Raw genomic sequence first — 19,199 nt, 5'->3', positions numbered from 1 at the left:
CAAGATGATATCATTAAAAGTTACATAAAGTAACAGTTTAATAACACAAACGCAGGAAGCACGTGAGCTGCTAGTTTAGCGAAAGCAGCGTCCCTATTCCTAACAACCTGACGTCGTTGAAAACATGCGAGCGAGCCGATAAATCCTAATAACTATAAAACAAAGATCAGACACAATCACTGACTGAAGATTACGCAAGTAAAAAGTATATTTCTCGCTAGAAATGTTATTAGAAACACGTTTAACGGTGAATCGGTCCTAAAATATTGCATTTCCCTTCAGATAATAAAGATTAATAAAGATCATACACATTCACTGACTGAAGATTATGTAAGGAAAATGTACATTTCTCGCTAGAAATGTCATTAGAAACGCGTTTAATGGTGTATCTTTCCTAAAATATTGCATTTCCCATTCAGATAATAAAGATTAATATAAGCTACGCCGTGTTCCGGAGCCGCGGGGGATTCTGGGAATTGGGGTAGTCAGTTGACAAATGGGGCTTCTGTTAACTTGCTTTGTTGTTAGGATTAAGTGGGGTAATGGGTTCGGGATGTTATGTGGTTGTGTGTTGTTCTATTAACATTGTTCGTGTGTTCATTGTTGTCGACACCGTCACCGAGAGTGACGTGACCATCGTTTCGGGAAGCTGTTCCGTGTTGAAGTCTCGTTCAATAAAAACCAACTCTCGTTGTCGAGCGTGCCCCCCCTACAAAGTGTCTCCCCCCCCCCCCCTCAACAAACGTCCCCCCCCCCCCCCCCCCCCCCCCCCCCCTCCCCCCCCTCAACAAACGTGTCTCCCCCTCCCCGGTCAACAACAGTCTACCTCCCCCCCCCCCAAACAATCGCGTCCACAATTTGCCGCGAAAGCCGTGAAACCCAAATCCCGAAAACCGCCTCCACAGCGGCACGCATGGATACTGTAGGTATAACACGCTATTTTTTACGTTGAAATGCTACGTATCCAGTGTTCATGGAAACGTACACCGTCAACGTTTTTTCTTGGCGACTGGGTGCTTGTGACAATGCTGCAAGGTAGGTGAACTCCTCAATCTCCTCCAGAGCTTCGCCTTCCAGCATGATGGGTGCAGTGTTGGCAGAGTTGACTCTCATGACTTTGCTCTTCCCTCTGTGGATGTTGAGACCGAGGCGAGCAGAGTTGGTTGCGATGGTGCTGGTCTTTTCCTGCATCTGCTGCTGGGTATGAGAGAGAAGGGCCAAGTCATCTGCAAAGTCCAGGTCTTCGAGCTGCGCCCACATTGTCCACTGTATGCCGTTTTTTCCTTCCTGCTGTGGATTGCTTCATTACCCAATCCATTGCCAGCAGGAACAAGAATGGTGATAGCAGGCACCCCTGTCTCACTCCAGTTTGTACACTGAAAGCACCGGTAGGTTGTCCCTCGTGGATCACTCTGCAGGTCATTCCTCATAGGTGTTTCTGATGATGTTAGTTAATTTCTCTGGCACTCCGTAGTGCCTACGGAGTAGGCACTACGGAGTGTGCCTAAACAGCAAACAAACTAGATCAAAGATCACATTGAATAAATAAATGAATAACAGGCATAAACAGACAAAACAAGGCCATATTGTACAAGCAAATAGTATGTTAAATAATCGAACAATATTCTAACTTAAAACTTATCAAACTCTGCTCTGGATAAATAAAAGGATCTTCACAGGAGCATCCTCCTTGGTGCCATGTCTTGGAAGATTTGTATCACTTCACCGTGATTTATTACAATGTCTTGCTCAATGGCAAGCAGGAGAAGGTCAGAGAGTCTTTCTTCCCCACAGAGACTCCTGAGCCTGTTCTTTATAATCTTCAGTTTTGAAAAGGATCTTTCCACTGAAGCTGTTGTCACTATAAACATAAATTCAACATACTTTCGAAATTGTCTAAACTGCATTTATACAACACAAAATATGCACTTTCAGACAAATAATGTCATTTAACATGACAAACGTCAGTAAACAGCTGGGCAATGCTTTGAAATCAAGTTAGTTGTTTGTTTATTTTTTAGGAAACGTCGGACCAGTTATGTTTTCAGACGTAATGTTTTCAGCGGCACTAATGTTGTTGTTAATTTATAAAAAACAACGTTGGGGGATGCACAAACACTGTCATTACCTGTTAGTCTGATGCTGCAGGTCAGTGAAGACGTAGTCTGCACCGGTGTGGCCTTGCGCTCAGCACTGATGTGGGGGATGAGGAGGGAGAGGCGCGGCGGGGGCTTGTGAGCACCCGGGAGCATAGGCATAGATACGTATTCTGTCTATGCCGCGGAGCATGTCGGGGCGAAATTCTCACAAGAACTCAAATAAATAACCCCTCAGATATCAAAACACATTTGGGGAAATTGATGACAGAGAAACTAATTTGTATTCTAAAAATATCGATGAATGAAAAAAAAAATTGGGCTCAAGAAAAAAAGGGCACTTTTTCTCAACCAGGGCACAAGGGCTGGTGCTTGAGCACCACTTGGGGTCTATCTGTGCACGTGCCTGTACGTCTTCACACCTGGTGCAGGTGACGTGTGGCTCGGGGGCTCCCAGGAAGTGCCACAATCCTACGTCTGACACCTGGTGAATCTTGAGCTAGGTCAATCAAAACCGTCTAAACTAGGTAGAATAAAGAGTCATCCAAACTTACAACAATTATGCACATCTTGGTATTAAATATATGGTGATATTCTATAAACAAAAAAAAACTGATCCTAAAAGAAAAATTCAGAAGTTATCGGTTGAAACAAATGTTATTGTAATTGAACTACAGCAGTTGAGCTAACTCCCGCCTTGTGCACCGGTTAAAACCATGTGCATCATTTATTAATTAAACATATTATTTTAGCAGTTGAACCCCGTGTCTATTTGAACCATCCTGGTTCTCCAATATCAATGTGCATGACACAACCCGTGTCTATTGCATTCCTGTTTTGATACACAAAACGCATGTAAACAGACAGAAGGGCCCAGCAACTTGAAAAACATAATGTCTGAGTGTTAGGCATTCGTTACTGCATATACTGCTATTACCTGAAGAGAGAGAGAGAGAGAATATTAAGATCAATGCACAGAAGTAAAATGATGAATGCAGGGCTTCCATCACTGCTTGGGTTGCAAAGGCCTGAAGAGAAAGAATAAATTTAGTACAAATGTAAACTTTTACAGATCGTTTAAACTATCAATGTTGATGAATCAAAAAACATTGATTACAACCTACACAGATATTTGCGTGTTTTGCCGATATCAACTAGGGCCTTGCTTTCTGTATTTCAGCACACAGACCTCAAATATACAAACACTTAACTAAATTTACATCTTGGTTCCAATAGGTTCCTTGGCTCCTATACCGCACCGCGTGCAGCGCGCGTTGGTGAAGGCTGGCAGTCGGGCCGCAGCGGGCCAACTGCACTGTGTAACTCCAGCATTGAGATAACAACTACCGGAGTTTGTTGCGGCTATGACTAAGCATAAATCTATCTACATATACTACTCCCTTAATTTCAAAAAGATACTAGGTATTATTAACTTCTCCTTATGAGTGATAGCGAAAACTCACCTGTCTCTCCTTCCTCGACAGTGCCCAGTGCCCACCCTCTCCGGCTCTCCTCAGTTTATTCGTCAAAGTGAAACTTAGGTGTGATGGTGTGAGGGGCAAGGGGAAGAAAGAACAATAAGACAAGAACCTCAACCCAACCAACAACAGCGAGGCCACTTGCCTCTCTATTGTTAGTTAAATCGAAGCCCCCGTCCCACCGTTCCGATCTTCTTTAAGCAATATGAATAAGGAAGGGTAGGGGAAGAGAATGTTTGCAGGGACCCCCCACCCCCCCCCACAGGGGTGGGGGGGGGGGGGGTGGGGGGAGGGTACTCGTGTGTAGGGGGCCTGGAGGTCTTTTACCTTAATTTTCATCGTCTTTAATAAAAATACCAACAGACTTCAATGTAAAATGTCTTGTTAAGTCAAGGTCTAGGCCTCTGGAGCAGCACGACCAGACGGTGGCTAAAACAAACTTACACCTAAATGTTCTTATAACCAATCCTATTTCAGATTTAATCTTTAAAACAATGAGTTATACTTACCTCAGACGTGTGTGGCCTGTTGAAGTTGTTTTAGCGTCGCGCCCGCCGGGATTCTCGGGACTTTCTTCCAAACGTCGCGGGTCACCAAATTGTTCCATATTCTCGAAGAAAGTTGTCCAATCCCGGGTTGCTTTACTTTAACTCACTTTATTTATTATAAAGTCGTCGGCATGTTTCGGCATGGTAAGTGAAGCTATACGGAGGGAATTCTAGGAATCGTGTAGAACACGTGTGAGAGATAATAACTCTGGCAACTATGGGCCACGGGCAGAGGCCCGTGACCCTTCGCGGGTGTCGCTGAAAATCTCTGGGCTGTTCACTCGACGTCCTCCGTGCAGGACGTCAAGTGGGTGTGGCCTATGCAGTGGGCGTGGCCTAGGGGCGTGGCCGGGGTGACGTTATGGCTTTGGCTTCTTCACTTAATTAAAGGTGAAGAGGGAGCAGCCTTCAATAACGTCATGCTCCCTTGTGGCTATGTGAGGGTAACGCAGCTTATATGTTTGGTCCTACTTCCTAGTGGACAAGTGAGGGAAGCTTAGATTCTTAAAATACGTACAGTCATTTGGTGTCTGCCGCCCCCCCCGCGAGACGGCCGTGAGCATAATTTAAACCACTTCTAGGCTCTAATTCCCGTGGAAATCGAGAAGATACACTATATAGTATAAGCAAACGTCCCACCAATATTTATACCACTTGCTTACTCTCTATATTTCATTCATGGTTTTACATTTATAATTTTATTTTTCTTTACATTTAATTCTTCATTGTTCAGGCATTACAGAACTTTCATGGTCATAAATAAAAAATACGAACTGCAGTTTAATTTCTTTTTTTGTTCTTAAATTGACGTAGAATGGAGCAAAGACTCCTGGGATTGGGAAATGCGATTATCCAATAAACAGATGGAGGTCAAGTCTATTTTCGGAAAAGCGCGCATATTCGACGGTACCGCCTTGTCATTGGTTTACCCAGGTGCCATTCCAACACCATTGCTGCCTCTCATTGGCTGAATCTTTGAGAACGTTGTAGACTCAATCAATATAAGTCGCGGGAGACGAAGCCCTGTTCGTTTGTATATTTTATTTACGTGACCATATTTTTGGTATATGTTTAAAAAAAAGAATCAAAGAACCATTTCTTCTTGTTTTGGGGAACCAGTTCTTGTCGTTCACGTTCGGGATTCGTTCGTTGTAACGAATCGGTCGCGACCGACACATCCCTAGTGTAATGACATTGTTTTTCTCCTCAATGCTAAATGCATTTAAGTGATCATCAAAATACATTGTTGAGACAGTACAAGTTAGAAGATAAGCGCTGTCATCTCTTACAATAACACTGACAATCCTGTTGAACAACGGCATCTCATTTTCAACACCAGAACATACATACATCCCAGGCTGATACTCTGTGCCATAGCTTTTGACCCAGGTAGTTGTGGAAACACAAGACAAGACAAAGTTTCATTCAGCGCCTCACTGCCCTCCAAACTGCTGACCAAGACTTCTGTAATGGGGCCAAATTGGAATCTTTTAAAATAAAAACCTTCAAAAATGAAAAGCCAACTGATTCTGATGTCTCTTTTCCAGTGTTTTTGTGATGTTTTTAAAGTTCTTCACAGACCTTTTGAAAAAGTTGTGCTTGCCTTCGAACCTCATGCACCACATGTGTAATAGTGGCCCAATCTTTCTAATACACCTTGGGTAATGTATCATGTGGTGGTGCTTTGGAAGCAGATTTCGCTCTGGAAAGACAGATTTAAAAAGCTTGTGATGATCGAAAATCAGATGTTTCAAATAGCAAGTCATACCATGGGTTACAATAGGTGAAAAGACAATGTTGACGATTTGTATTAAGAGGAGCAGCAAGTTCCAGCAGCTATCATTCCTCTTAACTAAATCTCCAAACATCAATGGGGTATTGCGCAAGAGGCACCATGACTGAACAGCACTAAGGCCAAAATTGTTGCTATCATCGTCCAGTTTTACCCCACTTGGCCTGTTTTTTCTCTGTGTAAATCCATAGTTAAAGCTCATGATTCTTTCTGACAATGAGCTTAATGAGCTTATTGAGTTCTTCATCAAGTACCGAAACACCAGCTTTAACTCGTACTGCACCCCTCCTTCCAGTAGATCGTGCATTATATCTACTGCGTAGTTGTCTGACGTATGGAACAGCTGGAGGGAATTGAGAGGACATGCTTTTTTCACACCAAATGTTGAGGCCAAAGCTGGATTTTGTTCAACGGCAGCACAGTGTTCTGAATGAAGGGCTTTAGAACGTAGAGTTAAACCTGTATGATCTTCACTGAAAACTGATTGCATCTCTCCCTTTTCAGTTAAACAAAAGCGACAACAGTACTTTGCACTAAACGATTCGACAAAACCAAAAAGGCCATGTATAGCCAAGTTGTCACCTGTAACCTGAAAAACTGAACCTTTCAAAGGTGTGGGTTGAAAGGGCACCTGCATTCCATCAGCCTCTAAAATCTTTAAATCATTGAGAAGTGGCTTTAGAATGGGATCAAACACATATTTCTTTAAATCCTCCGAGTGAAAGAGGGCAACAAGATGTATGTTCATCAACACAGAATTAAGCTTTGGGGAAAGATTTCTCAAAATAAAATAAATGCAGCCAAGTTTGTGAATTCCCTTTTTTGAGCCTAATGGATTAGCAGTTTCAAAATCATTGTAGTAGAGCTGTATCTGCAAAGCATTTTCTTGTTGTGAGAATAAAATGTGGTTCCTGAAGTATGAGCCATCATTTACATCTCTGTAAAAACCCTCCTGGTGTGGTTTAGTTTTTTGGAAACTGTTAGAAAGTTCCCTGTTCCTAAACATAGATGAAAGAGACCCCATGATGGGTACATACATGAACTTGTCGTTTACAGGAACTTGCCTATATGTTCCTGTTGTTCTATCTCTGCGTGTATCAAAATGCACACCAAGAATATACTCCACTGGTTCCACTATTTTCCATTTTTCTTCTAAGTGCTTCTTTCGTTTCGATTCTGTGTTAAGAGATGAAAATGGATTTTCAAGCTGACCAAAACAATCCTGAACTTTTTTCAATGTGTCTCCGGATGCTTCAGATGAAAAACATTCAACAACGGTTTCTTTTGCATGGGCATGGATGTCATCGACCAGTTCCTCCATTGAACCAACTAAACCCTGCACCGTACTTTCAGGAACTCCTGAGGATTGCAGTTGAGCAATAACAGAGCTGCACATAGTATTTTCGTTTTATCAATTGGAATGTGTGTAGTGACAGTCGCAGGAGGATCTACATTAACTTGTTGTGAAACAGAAGCTCCAACATTAGTTGCAGGAACAAACTCAACATCACTGACGGAATCTGAATCACCACCATCCTTATGTGCTCGAGATAAGTGCCGCTGGTAACCGAAGTATGTGCAAAAAACAAATGAACAACCAGCCTCTCCACAACGCAAACGCAAAGACCTTCCTGGGTACAATCCATGCTGGAACTTCAAATGTCGACATAACAATGAACAATTTCTGTGCTGTACCTTGCAAATGTAACATGTAAACATTTCAAGTCAGAAATGAGTTCCTCTTCAAAATGAACTGTGAAGAAGTCTTACTCGAATTTCCTTCACCAGGGGTCTCCTTCACACTGCCAACGTCAATGCCATACACGGTTGTCTGGATGAAGGTGTAGAAGTTGCACAGCGCCTCATCATAGGACACAGCAAAAGCAAAATGTGCCTTGAAGAGCTCGTCAAAGGCAGCAACTCCAGTCTGCGTCTTGGAGGGAATGGCCTTTTGGTCCAGGATGATGTAGAAATTCTGGATGCTGTTTTTTCGTTCTCCAACACACAGGAGAAAGGGCTGAGCAGGGCCAGTTTCCTTCAGGAAGGTCTCCATGCTTCTCCCCACCTAAGAGAGAGGGAGAGAATGAATTCCATGGAATAAAATGTCGGGATTTGGTGTGGAATGCCAGGGACTGTTTCCTAGAATTAGGATACAATCTTCAATGACTAGAGGAGCAAATTCTTTTTCATTTCACAAGCAATTCATTTCAAATTAGGACAAAGCTGCACTTGTTAGAAACCTTTTTTTTCCAAAAGAAGAAATCTGCTGCACCCCATCTCACAAAATTACTATCAGCCCTTGAGAACCCCAATACTACTGAAATACTTTAACACAATTGTAAGAACAGACCTTAAGGAACTTCACCAGGCGGACAGTAGCATCCGTTGCGCTGATCTTTGCAGACTTCTTGCCCTTGGATGTTGGAGGCAACAGGTGAAGCAACAGGCAGATGGCGGCAACCTCACAGTCCCAGACTACATAAAGACAATGAAAAGAAAACACCATTGCAGTTACCTGAATGACTTTACAATGTCTTCTCAATGTTCACTTACAGAGACTCTGATTTGATCTAGATAGCTTTGTTGATTGTTAATGTTAAATGAAAGGAACTGGACAGTATATTTGTGCTGCAGTGATGTCTTTGAATCTAAAAATAGTATTGCACAATAAAGACAAAAGAAAACAAAACTGGATCACAGATATTTGTTATTATGACACAAAGCCTGATCAACAACCTCTTAGGTGTTGCCTTAAAAAACACTTTCCCTGGAGTGAAAGCCAGGCTCTAAATTATTTTGATGCATGGAATACAGTTAATGCCCGAGAGGCATGCGTAGTCCTAAAGTCTCTCATTTACACTTACCACCATCATCATCATCAGATTCCTGTTGGGCAGACAAAAGGAGGTCATCCACGTGCACACTTCGAGGAAGATTTTTTGCACTCCGCAATGACCTTCGGTTTGAAGGAATGTTGGCCATTTAGCGAGGAATTTACCAGTCACTTCATCACCAAGAGCATATTGAAGTCTTGGTCGATCTTAAACACAAAATATGACATGAAAAAATACATTAGAGGGCAAACAAATAAAGACAGAACAAAGCTGTCAACCAGTCATTATTTCTTACCAAGCCTGGTGTGTCGAGGAATCTTGGAAAAAGGTCTAGGACAGTGGAAGCTGTGGCTGGGTCTTGAACAACCTTTTGTCTTTTCCGAAATGTTGCCTTCATTTTTTCTTGGACGAGGGTTTGTGTCACTTGAGTGCCTCATCACTGATATAGCTTCATTGCATTCATCACCTGACAACTGTCTCACAGGTGAATGCATGCTGCGCTGAGTCTTAGGGCCATCCTGAAAGCTGGACCTTGATTTCTTGATCTCTTGGGCAGAGTTGCGCTGCACAGTTTTCAGCCTCCATGCCAGGTAACCAGAACCACTCTGGTGATCATAGAAATGCTCCTGTAGATCACATTGCAAAAGAATAATCGATTACCTGGATTAGAACAAGGAATGATCCTGAACAGGGCTTGTGTCATGCTTTTAATTCAATGCATTGAAGCACTGCAGCATGGATGTATATTTATATCAATACTTACATAACCATTCTTTGAATCCGGGTCCTTCAAATTTGGGAACAAGGTTGTAATGGCCAAGTGCGTACGTACTGCGGATATTTACAGGAGGGATCCTCCTGCAAAAAGATAGATGAATTACTAAAGTGATACTTCACCCATAAATCAAGTGGCTGAAAAAAGGGTTTAATTGCAGGCTGTGCTAGAATTTTGTTAAAAAAAAAAGTGACTTTTCCGGTAATAGTTTATTTTGAAATATAAAAAACATAAAGGGATAAAAGTGTAAAACATGTAAGGGACATAGTGAAACTATGGCTGCATATCTAATGGTACGGCCACACCAACGCGTTACTCGCGTTAGGGGCGTCGAAAATCGGCATTTTTGCATAGAGAACCATTGGTTTAGGAGCGTAGACGCGTTACACGCGTTGAAGCTAAGGATAATGTATAGAACGCCGGTCATTGTCGGGAAAAATAAGCACCGACAGGGCGAACAGGACACCGACGCACAGCGGAGGTGTCTTGCTTTGCCCTGAAGGGGCTTATTTTCGATAATGACCGGCGACGTTCTATAGGCTACATTATCCCGCTTATTACACGGCTACTTGCCAAAAAGAAAAGAAAAACCTTCACATGGTGTGTCTTTTTACAATTTATAATTCGTTATCAGCATTCGTAGTGTTGATCAGCAGAGAAATAGTCTGCCGAACGTCTTTGGTAGCAACCAAAGACGCTGGGGTTTGCGCGCAGCGCACGGGACAAGCCCATAAGGCGAAGCCTAGACGGCGTAGCCTACATGAAATAGAACGGAGCCTTCCACGCCATTGAGAAGACCCGTGTAGCCTAATACCCGGTGTTCAGTTACCCAACATTTATCGCGTGCATTTATTAGCTCCTTAATGTTGTCCAAGTGGAACATTTGTAGCTTTATTAATCGCTAAATAAATAGTATGTGTTATTATTTTTTTTTTTTCGGTTTTCGTTTACTGATTTTTCCTAAACGGTTATGATTTACTAACCGGTTACACGTGTACACGTGTACCCGGTTACACCCCTAGTGGCCGTACCATAAGACTTGGATTATGCAGCACAAAGACTGAGAATGTGCTGTGTACATTTTGCTTTTGTTGTGCTGTTGTCAATATTAATAGTAATCATTATTATTACTGTAATCATGATAGAAAAATATATATTTGAATTGAACACAGAAATTGTAAAATATTATATTATGAACATTGGTCAAATCAATATGTGTTTATAAGTGTGCAATACTTACCCATGGCTCTCTACCATGTCAGCCACAAGTATGTTGATCATCCTTCTTCTTGTACCATCCGACAGACTCTTTGTTTTCTCGTATTCTGTGATTATTTGGTCACCGTCCGGCTTTGAATGCAGGGCTGCATTGACAATCTGAAACAACAATTGCCTAGCATTCAAACATTTCAGGTAGACGACAAGAACATATTTGAATTCAATTCAATTCAGTTTATTTAAGAAGGGGGCATTGCAAATTAATTAAAACACATCATCATACATGGGTTAAAAATGCCAGAATTAGCCAAAAGGCTATTTTTCATCTGTAGTCCCCTGGCATGGGGTTAGACCAATACATTTCTTCTCTGGCGTGTTGCCCCTTTTGCAGAGATGTTTTTTTTCTTTTTTAAACAAATAATCATTTATTATCTGCAGCTTCAGACCTTAGTTTAAAAGGTCACTTACATCGCGAGCACTGCTGCTGTCAGGGGGTCCTTCAATCAGCCGTTTTCTTTGAGCTGTAATTGTTGATGCCCCATGGGATGCACGTGATGGTGACCAATCAGATAAGGATGAGCCCTCTGAAGACTCTCCAACACTGTTGTCTAGACACATACACACACACACACACACACACACACACACACACACACACACACACACACACACACACACACACACACACACACACACACTATATTTTAAAGTTTGACAATATAACTATTTTGGATATAAATTATTACATTTAAAATAGTTATGAGAAATATAAGGTTGCATTTTCTTACCATTGCAATCTTCAGTGAAGGCCTTGAAAGACACCTGAGATGACTTCAAAAGCTCATCAAAGATGTCAGAATCCACTTCAACTCCTGCAGAATCCTTGAGCATCAAAGCAGTAAAACCTGACAAATTGAATTTTGCCAGCACTAAAACAAAAGACAATTTGGATTATAGCATAACTTCCAAGTAAGTTACACATACAACATTGTAAAACCAGAAGACATGGATAAGCTTGACACTTTAGTTACCTCCTTGTAAAAATTCAGAGAAACTGAAGACCTCCTCCACCTTTGGTACCCTGACTCATTTGCTCACCCCCTTATATTCGACAGGAACCAGCATGTCTCCACCTTCAAAGGAAAGAATGGCATTTATATATAAATAATAAAAAACATTCTAAAAAGCATAAAACAGCATGCACATGATTAAACAAGACAAAATAGTTGGTTTAAAAGGGAGGACTGAAGTTAAGAATGAAGAACATGATTATTCCTCCTCTCCTCTTATCTGTCCTCCTGTGCTCCTGTGAGCCTGTCTGTGCTGCTGCTAAATGGAGGGGGCTGATAGTCAACAGCGCTATACAGGCAAACTAAGCTAAACAGAAAGGACATACAGACAGCTTTTTGTTAAGCTTGTTTGTAAGAGTTAGCCAACATGCTGTAAGCTGCTGCTGAGCTAGCGAGCTACAGAGCATATAAAAAAATATCTGTGCCGTTTTATTGCAGTTACTTACAGTTTCTACGAGCGTAGTTCACGGCTACACGCCGTCGGGTTATCTCATACCGCACCGGTATGAGATAACCCGCACCGTGGAGCAGGTCCAGGCAGACCTCCTATACCGCACCGCGTGCAGCACGCGTTGGTGAAGGCTGGCAGTCGTGGCCGCAGCGGGCCAACTGCACTGTGTAACTCCAGCATTGAGATAACAACTACCGGAGTTTGTTGCGGCTATGACTAAGCATAAATCTATCTACATATACTACTCCCTTAATTTCAAAAAGATACTAGGTATTATTAACTTCTCCTTATGAGTGATAGCGAAAACTCACCTGTCCTCTCCTTCCTCGACTGTGCCCAGTGCCCACCCTCTCCGGCTCTCCTCAGTTTATTCGTCAAAGTGAAACTTATATTTTCGATGTTTGCGAGTAAAAAGAAAGACAAGCACATTTAATAAAAAAAAAATTGCAGATATTACTGATATTATACTCTCGACAGCCGGAGTGAAAATTAGCTACCATCTTTACCAAGTTTATGCTAGCAATCGCCAGTTCGACAAAAATCTATTTAAAATGGGATTAGAAAGTAACAGACAGCATATATCCATACAATAGCAAACAAACTACGTTTTTCGAATTATTTAAGCGTTTATCAACCGCACAACATTAACCCTAACCAAGTTTAACTTACCACAGCGGTTATATAGATGGCTACCGAAAGTTCTGGATCATCTCTGGATGGCGCTTCTTTGCCGGAAATGTGGGGGTGTGGTCAAATCAACACTCACGGTGTGAGAATCCCCTAACGACCGAAATCTACACCAACACTTTCATCAAAAAACTCTCCTGGTGTACATTATGATCAATTCAGTGTTAAAATAACACTGCACCCTGTTGATTAACACCAACACTGAAAAATTAACACCCGTAGTTTTGCTGTGTAGGCCTGCAATTATTTATTTGGCAGATATGCTATCAAATGACCTGAAAAGGAAAACAAGGCGATCGTCACCCCTTCAAGTTGTAACGCAAATTATGGCTGCCCTGAGATTTTTTGCCTCTGGGTCTTTTCAAATGGTGGTGGGGGGCACCCTGGGTGTGAGCCAATCATCCGTTAGCCGAGTGGTCAGAGATGTTACAAATGCACTCTGTAACAGCAATTTTTTGAAATGGATTTCCAAACGTGCTGGTGGCAGTTGATGGGACACATATTGCAATCAAAGTATGATAATGTACAAATATCCTATTCTTGTATTCTTGTTAATTTGGATCCATTATGCTTTGTTATATGTTGTTTATAAAAATATTGACTTGAATATATATATATATATATATATATATATATATATATATATATATATATATATATATATATATATATGTGTGTGTGTTACGTGGGGATTAATGTGCTAACTAACTTATATTCATTTCATAGGCACCAAGTGATGAGGAGGATGGCTTTGTCAATAGAAAGAACTTCCACTCCATTAACACTCAGGTGATCTGTGATGCAACACTAAGGGTGTGTTCGAAACCACCTACTTGCTTACTAATCTTACTAACTATGACGTCAAATTGAGTAAGCAGAACGTAGTAAGCGAGTTTTAGGTAAGCGAGTAGTATCCGAATGTCTTCTACTTCCGGAAAGATTTTGTGTAAGCATCGCTAGCTTACTAGACGTACTCAACTGCCCCAGAATGCACTGCGTCTATTCAAAAGAACAGTGGAAGCAATGGCGCTAAACGGGGAGCCGCAGAAGCAGAGCCCACAGCCATACCGATGTAATTGTTTAATAATTGTTTTTAACACATCACCGCAAATCCTTAGGTTGAAGATGTACTGTGACGTTAAATGTGACGTTTATATATTTATTTATAATATTTATTAACGGCGCCCGGCCGGTAGGTTATTGACACGTCATTTGATTCACGTCATCTGAGGTGGTTAAGTAAGGACGGTCTTCTGAACGTCGATTACTCAAATGGATTACTCAATCATTATTTAAGGATTCGAGAAGTAAGCCAAATATTTAGTAGGTAGTAAGCAGCAAGCAAGTAGGTGGTTTCAAACACACCCTAACCCTGCGTTCACACCAAAAGATGCAAAAAGTTGACGCGCGTCACGATCCCATTCAAAGTGAATGTAGAGACGCTTTGCTGCCGCAGCATTTGCTCCCGAGAAAACCGGCAGCAAAATTTGATTTGCGGCGCGTCAAAATCTGATTTGCAGCGCGGCATGCCCGTGCCCGCTGCCGGGCACGGGCGGCGGGCGCGTTCACGTATTTTGCGGCGCGTCAAATGCTGCTCGAGTTGAAATATTCCAACTTTTCGGCAGCAAACGCGTGATGACAGCCAATCAGCGTTCAACAGCATTGCCACAGAGGCGTTGCCACTGAGTCACATGCCGTAACAGCCAATCAGTGTTACTCCCTTGGAGTGACCTAGAGTTCACTAGCGTTACATTTATTTAGTAACTCAAAAAAACCCACAAATCAGCATTCTGTAGTGTAGTTGTGTTTACAGTTAAACTAAACCATAGTAGTATGTGTATGTATAAGTATGCTAAAGGGCTAGCATAACAACCCCAAACAAAACCCAGTTGGGTGCCAGGCAGCACCAGCCTTCCAGGCTCCGAAAGGTCTCATGAACCCATAAACGACGGGCATTCCGACGTCTCTCCTTCTTCCACAACAGGTAAAGACATGCAATGCTCGTAATGTCGGTTGTGAATGAATTCAAAAGCACCGCGAAACTTCCTGCACTGCAAAACTGCGGCGCAGCAAAACGTTTGCAGCGCGTCAAAACGTTTGCTGCGCCGCAAAACTTTTGCTGCGCTGCAAAACTTGATTTGCCGCGCCGCAAAACCTTGGCGTCAACGCGTTCGGGCAGCAAATGCATCTTTTGGTGTGAACGCACTGACCTTGTGGCAAGGTGGCCAGGCAGTACCCACGACTCCTTCATATAATTGGTTCAATTCAATTGTAAAAACCAAGGGGTAAATGTTAGGACTGAGTGAGAACTGAGATTTCCATCTCTGCAGTCATCTCATCTAGGAAATCAAATTCCAGTAACAGCCTAGGCTACTGTTTTACTGCGTTACAGCAAACAGCAATACATAACTGTAATCACACTACTTTTGTAACACATTATGCCCAACACTGGATGGTAGGCGCAGAAAGACACTCCTCAAACTCTTCACAAAAGAGGCAGCTTTCCTTAACAATATAAAAATGTATGGTGTGGTAGTCATTGTCTGATACAGTTATAAACTTACATTTTGTTGAACTTCAAGTTCAATGTGGGGGGGGACAATGTATTCAGCGGGTACAATAACTTGGATTGTTGCAACTCCTGCTTGGGTGGGAAGAAAATCAAGGTCCACCATAGCATCTACAGAAAAGCAACAGAATCAGGAAAATTGGGCCATTAGTTAGGTAGTGAAAAAGAAAAGCTTCATCAACAGGATCAACGTAATGATCAATAGCTAACAGTTAGTGACGGTAGCTTGTGAGCTTACCCGTTTGTGTCTGCTGTAGCAGCTGCATACAGCTGTGGTCTCCAGTGTCCACCCCTCCTTGAACTCCTCCTACCAGCGATTCCCCTATCATACCCAAAATCTTCTCCTCCAAAGCGTCGAGTTTAACAGAGGACGTCCCTCCTCCTGTCTTCCTCGTCTCCCTCGCCCTCTCAGCAGCTTTTTTCTTTACGAGGGATTTTACGTCTTCCCATTTTTTTTTTATTGCAATCGCATCGCGCTCCGTCTCCCCTACTGCGGACACTGATTGGGCAACTTTCGCCCACGCCCTCTTCTTATTATCTGCAGTGACTACGTTATCCAACTTCCCCATTAATATTCTTTGCCTTGAAACCACCTCCTCCACCAACACCTCCAACTCCTGTTTCGAAAAGTTCTTGCTGCGCTTGGCACTGTTGTCCTCCATTTTTTCGGTTTATTAATTAACGGTTTATTCTCCGTGAAACCCAAACCATAAACATCAACAAAGTACAGGTAAGATAGCACCGCTGCTCCACCGCTGCTCCAGCAACAACAAGAGCGCACGAAGACGAACATTACATGCATTCCTCTACTACGTTAACAATCTAAGAACTTCTTAAGTGAGAAAACTAAGAAGTTCGTAAGACAATCGACAATTCTTAAGAAAAAAATGGTGAATAGCGTTTAAGAAGATTCTTAGGAACTTCTTATATTTTTTCTTAAGAATCTTCTTAAGTTTTATCTTAAGAACACTTTAGTGAATCCGGCCCCTGGTGTGGACGTACAGTTAGTTGCTAAATTGAACTATTTTTTCAGATACCTCACAACCGCATATAAACTTCCGCACAAGGTCCCACTCCGTGCAGCACCTACTTTCGACTTCCGTCGGCATCTGCCTGCACTTCCCACAGGCACAACACCCGCCCGTGATCCTAGGGAACCGCTTCAGCCGGAGCTTCAGGCGCCAACGTTGCCCTAGCCTCCATCTCACGTAGCTCCTCTTGGGTGAATTCTGGTTCAAAACGATATCCTCTGCCGTCAAACTCAAAATCGAGTGCGTCCTCCAGAAGCCACCTTTCATAATGCATTTTCAGTGATTTTCTATGTGATTTTCCCTAATCCGAGGTGCTCACGGTACACAGGGTATCTGCAGGTTTCAGCAAGTCAAATTTAAGACTTTTTAAGACCTTTTTAATACCACCTTGAATGAAATTTAAGACCTTAAACCCGCGATGGTGGGGGGGATCCCGCTGTATTACAACCCAAGCATGTGCGTCACTCAATGAGACTCATTCAAGTTTACTTTCTGTCTGTTTATTGAACATAAAGTGATACTCCAGGGCTCGCGACTAACTTTTTCCTTGGGTGCACTGGTGCGCCCGCCTACATTTTTAATTTGGGTGCACCAGCACGTATTCATGGTGCACCCAAGTTGTAAGTTGTTGATAGGGGGGTGACAGCGTCTGGGCCCCCGGGCAGCTGCACCGGTTGCACCGTCGATATTTACGCCACTGATTAATAATATTTTCACCATTAAATAAATGCCTTCAGTAAGACCTGGGGGGTATACCACGAACCTCGTTGAACATACCCAGGCTTTCTTGGGAAAACCTGGCTCGACAGAGCCGCAACTCGCAATCACAGTTAAATGGTACCACGACGCTCACTTTAGATTCAATTAGTTGAACCAGGTTTTCCGCTTTAGGTTCAATGCGCGTTCACATAAAAGGGGCGTTTCTCGCGTCATTCAAAGTTCAAATCACAGCCAAGGGGAACACGGTTGCCCATAATATGGCTAGGGTGGCGTGCTGGCAAAAATAGCCGACCGTGTTAATTCGTAAGTGAAAAGATTCTGCATATTGCCTAAAAAATATTATGTATCATCATCCCTTTTACCCCCATATATGTGGGGCCCCATGAATTGCGAGCCCAAGTACCGGGAATGCACTCGTATCCGACCCAATATCGGACGTGCACGTCAAGTTGCTTGCTTTTAGTGGCGTGGTTCAACGTCTCAAATATCAAAACAAAAGCCTTGTAGACGCTGCAGATTCGCTCGTTTCGGATGAAAGGCGCTGGTCCGAAGTGAGTTATATACGCCGTTTTGTCCCTTCCAGCAGTAAAGGTGCTCGCGATTTGAGAGTCGGGGAACATCAAACCGAAGAGATCTCCTATCCCCTCATTCGAGTTGTAGGACTGGTGCTTGACCACTGTGTTTAGAATCCACAACACCTCCGCTTTCAGTGTTGGTGGTCGCACCAAATGCTACCCTCAGGTCAGTGCTAGCAGCGCGGACCGTCTGCGGCGGTGGCGCCGGGGCAGAGATGCAAAATGTAGAAATGGCTGGGGTCTGTGTGTGGCTCCTGGCAGAGGTTTTATGTTTTTGGCTCTGCATATGGCTGACGACAGCCTTAATCCCCATGGTGCCGAGCTTGAATGTAGGCTACTTTTGCACGGAATGCATCTGGCCTGTTCTGGGTTGGCAACGGACGCTAGCCAAACGGTCTTCCAGCCAACTGACGTTGAACTTGCATTTACCCATTGTTGCAGACTAGCTAGCAAGAAAGTAGCCCCTCGTACATCTCCTTCCCGAAAAGTCCCGCGAGAAAAATAAAAAATTAAATAACCCTGCCCCGACAAATTTAAGACCTCCGAGTTATAAATTTAAGACCAGCATATGACATTTTTGACGAATTTAAGACTTTTTAAGGCCTTAAATTTAGAAAAATTAATTTAAGACTTTTTAAGACTTTTAAGACCTCCGCGGACACCCTGGTACAAGACTTCAAACCAACGTAAACAGCCCACCTTTCCGGTTCGGCGGAGTAATATCATCGTGCAGTAATGAGTCTTCCAACTGAAATCAACTGGCGATAAATGTGCAATAAAACACGACAGAAACCATTTTTTTTTTTTTTAAACTTCACGAATGCCACTAACCACTCGGTTACTTGCACATTTTTGTAAACGAACGTTTAGGGTTGCTGGGTTGACAGGTTTGTGTATGCACACAGACAACCATTGTGAAGCAGGCAGGAGCGATTCAAAATGAGCCAAATACCCGAGAAAGGACTAATAGTTCAAATTTGGGTGTCACCCACTCTATTTCATCCTAAACAAACCAGAAAGGGGGCTCAATGTTCAAAATACCGGAATTGTCCGTTAATAAACACCCATGTCCCGTCGCTAAGCAACCGGACACGCTTACCGGACTACTTTTACGGAGTGATAACAAAGACGTGAATCAGGCAATAAATCCACTTTCCTTGACAGCGGTGAAGTTTGGTGTGCATAAAAGTACAGACGGAGCTCAGTGGACCAATGGCGAACTACTGCGGCTGCTCTAAGTTAAACCCCAATCTATTCGGAATAAGTGTATACATGACGATTAAAACGGACTACACCACCACTTCTATTCGGCATAGAATCTATGCCGAACAGATAATTGTATTCCGAATGAGGCG

At 42.7% G+C, this 19,199-nt stretch overlaps 1 protein-coding gene and 1 long non-coding RNA gene across 3 annotated transcripts; both read right to left on the bottom strand.

Annotated features, from left to right (window-relative positions):
- Positions 1-5,239: 5,239 nt before the first annotated feature.
- On the bottom strand, positions 5,240-8,954 carry LOC115555605 (uncharacterized). Of its 2 annotated transcripts, none has more exons than XM_030372565.1 (3): positions 8,779-8,954; positions 8,265-8,389; positions 5,240-7,979 (listed from the first exon to the last, which is right to left on the bottom strand). In XM_030372565.1, the coding sequence occupies exon 3, from the start codon at positions 7,308-7,310 to the stop codon at positions 5,628-5,630; it is 1,683 nt and encodes a 560-aa protein (XP_030228425.1). In that variant the 5' UTR covers positions 7,311-7,979; positions 8,265-8,389; positions 8,779-8,954; the 3' UTR covers positions 5,240-5,627. The 2 variants fall into 2 exon arrangements, with proteins under 2 accessions (XP_030228425.1, XP_030228426.1); XM_030372566.1 differs by having other exon boundaries at positions 7,310-7,979.
- Positions 8,955-9,050: 96 nt separating this feature from the next.
- On the bottom strand, positions 9,051-13,481 carry LOC115555608 (uncharacterized). The gene is made up of 7 exons (XR_003978892.1): positions 12,258-13,481; positions 11,773-11,874; positions 11,530-11,670; positions 11,210-11,349; positions 10,764-10,900; positions 9,512-9,606; positions 9,051-9,374 (listed from the first exon to the last, which is right to left on the bottom strand). It is a non-coding gene; the product is annotated as an uncharacterized LOC115555608 (long non-coding RNA).
- Positions 13,482-19,199: the final 5,718 nt, after the last annotated feature.

The sequence above is a fragment of the Gadus morhua genome, chromosome 12 (assembly GCF_902167405.1).
Source record: "Gadus morhua chromosome 12, gadMor3.0, whole genome shotgun sequence".
Taxonomy (NCBI): Eukaryota; Metazoa; Chordata; class Actinopteri; order Gadiformes; family Gadidae; genus Gadus; species Gadus morhua.
Note: the sequence above shows the minus strand (reverse complement) of the source record. Positions and strands in the feature narration are given on the sequence as shown.

Coding starts and splice junctions, on each gene's coding strand:
- LOC115555605 (XM_030372565.1), bottom strand. CDS start 7,310: ATGTGCAGCTCTGTTATTGCTCAACTGCAATCCTCAGGAGTTCCTGAA.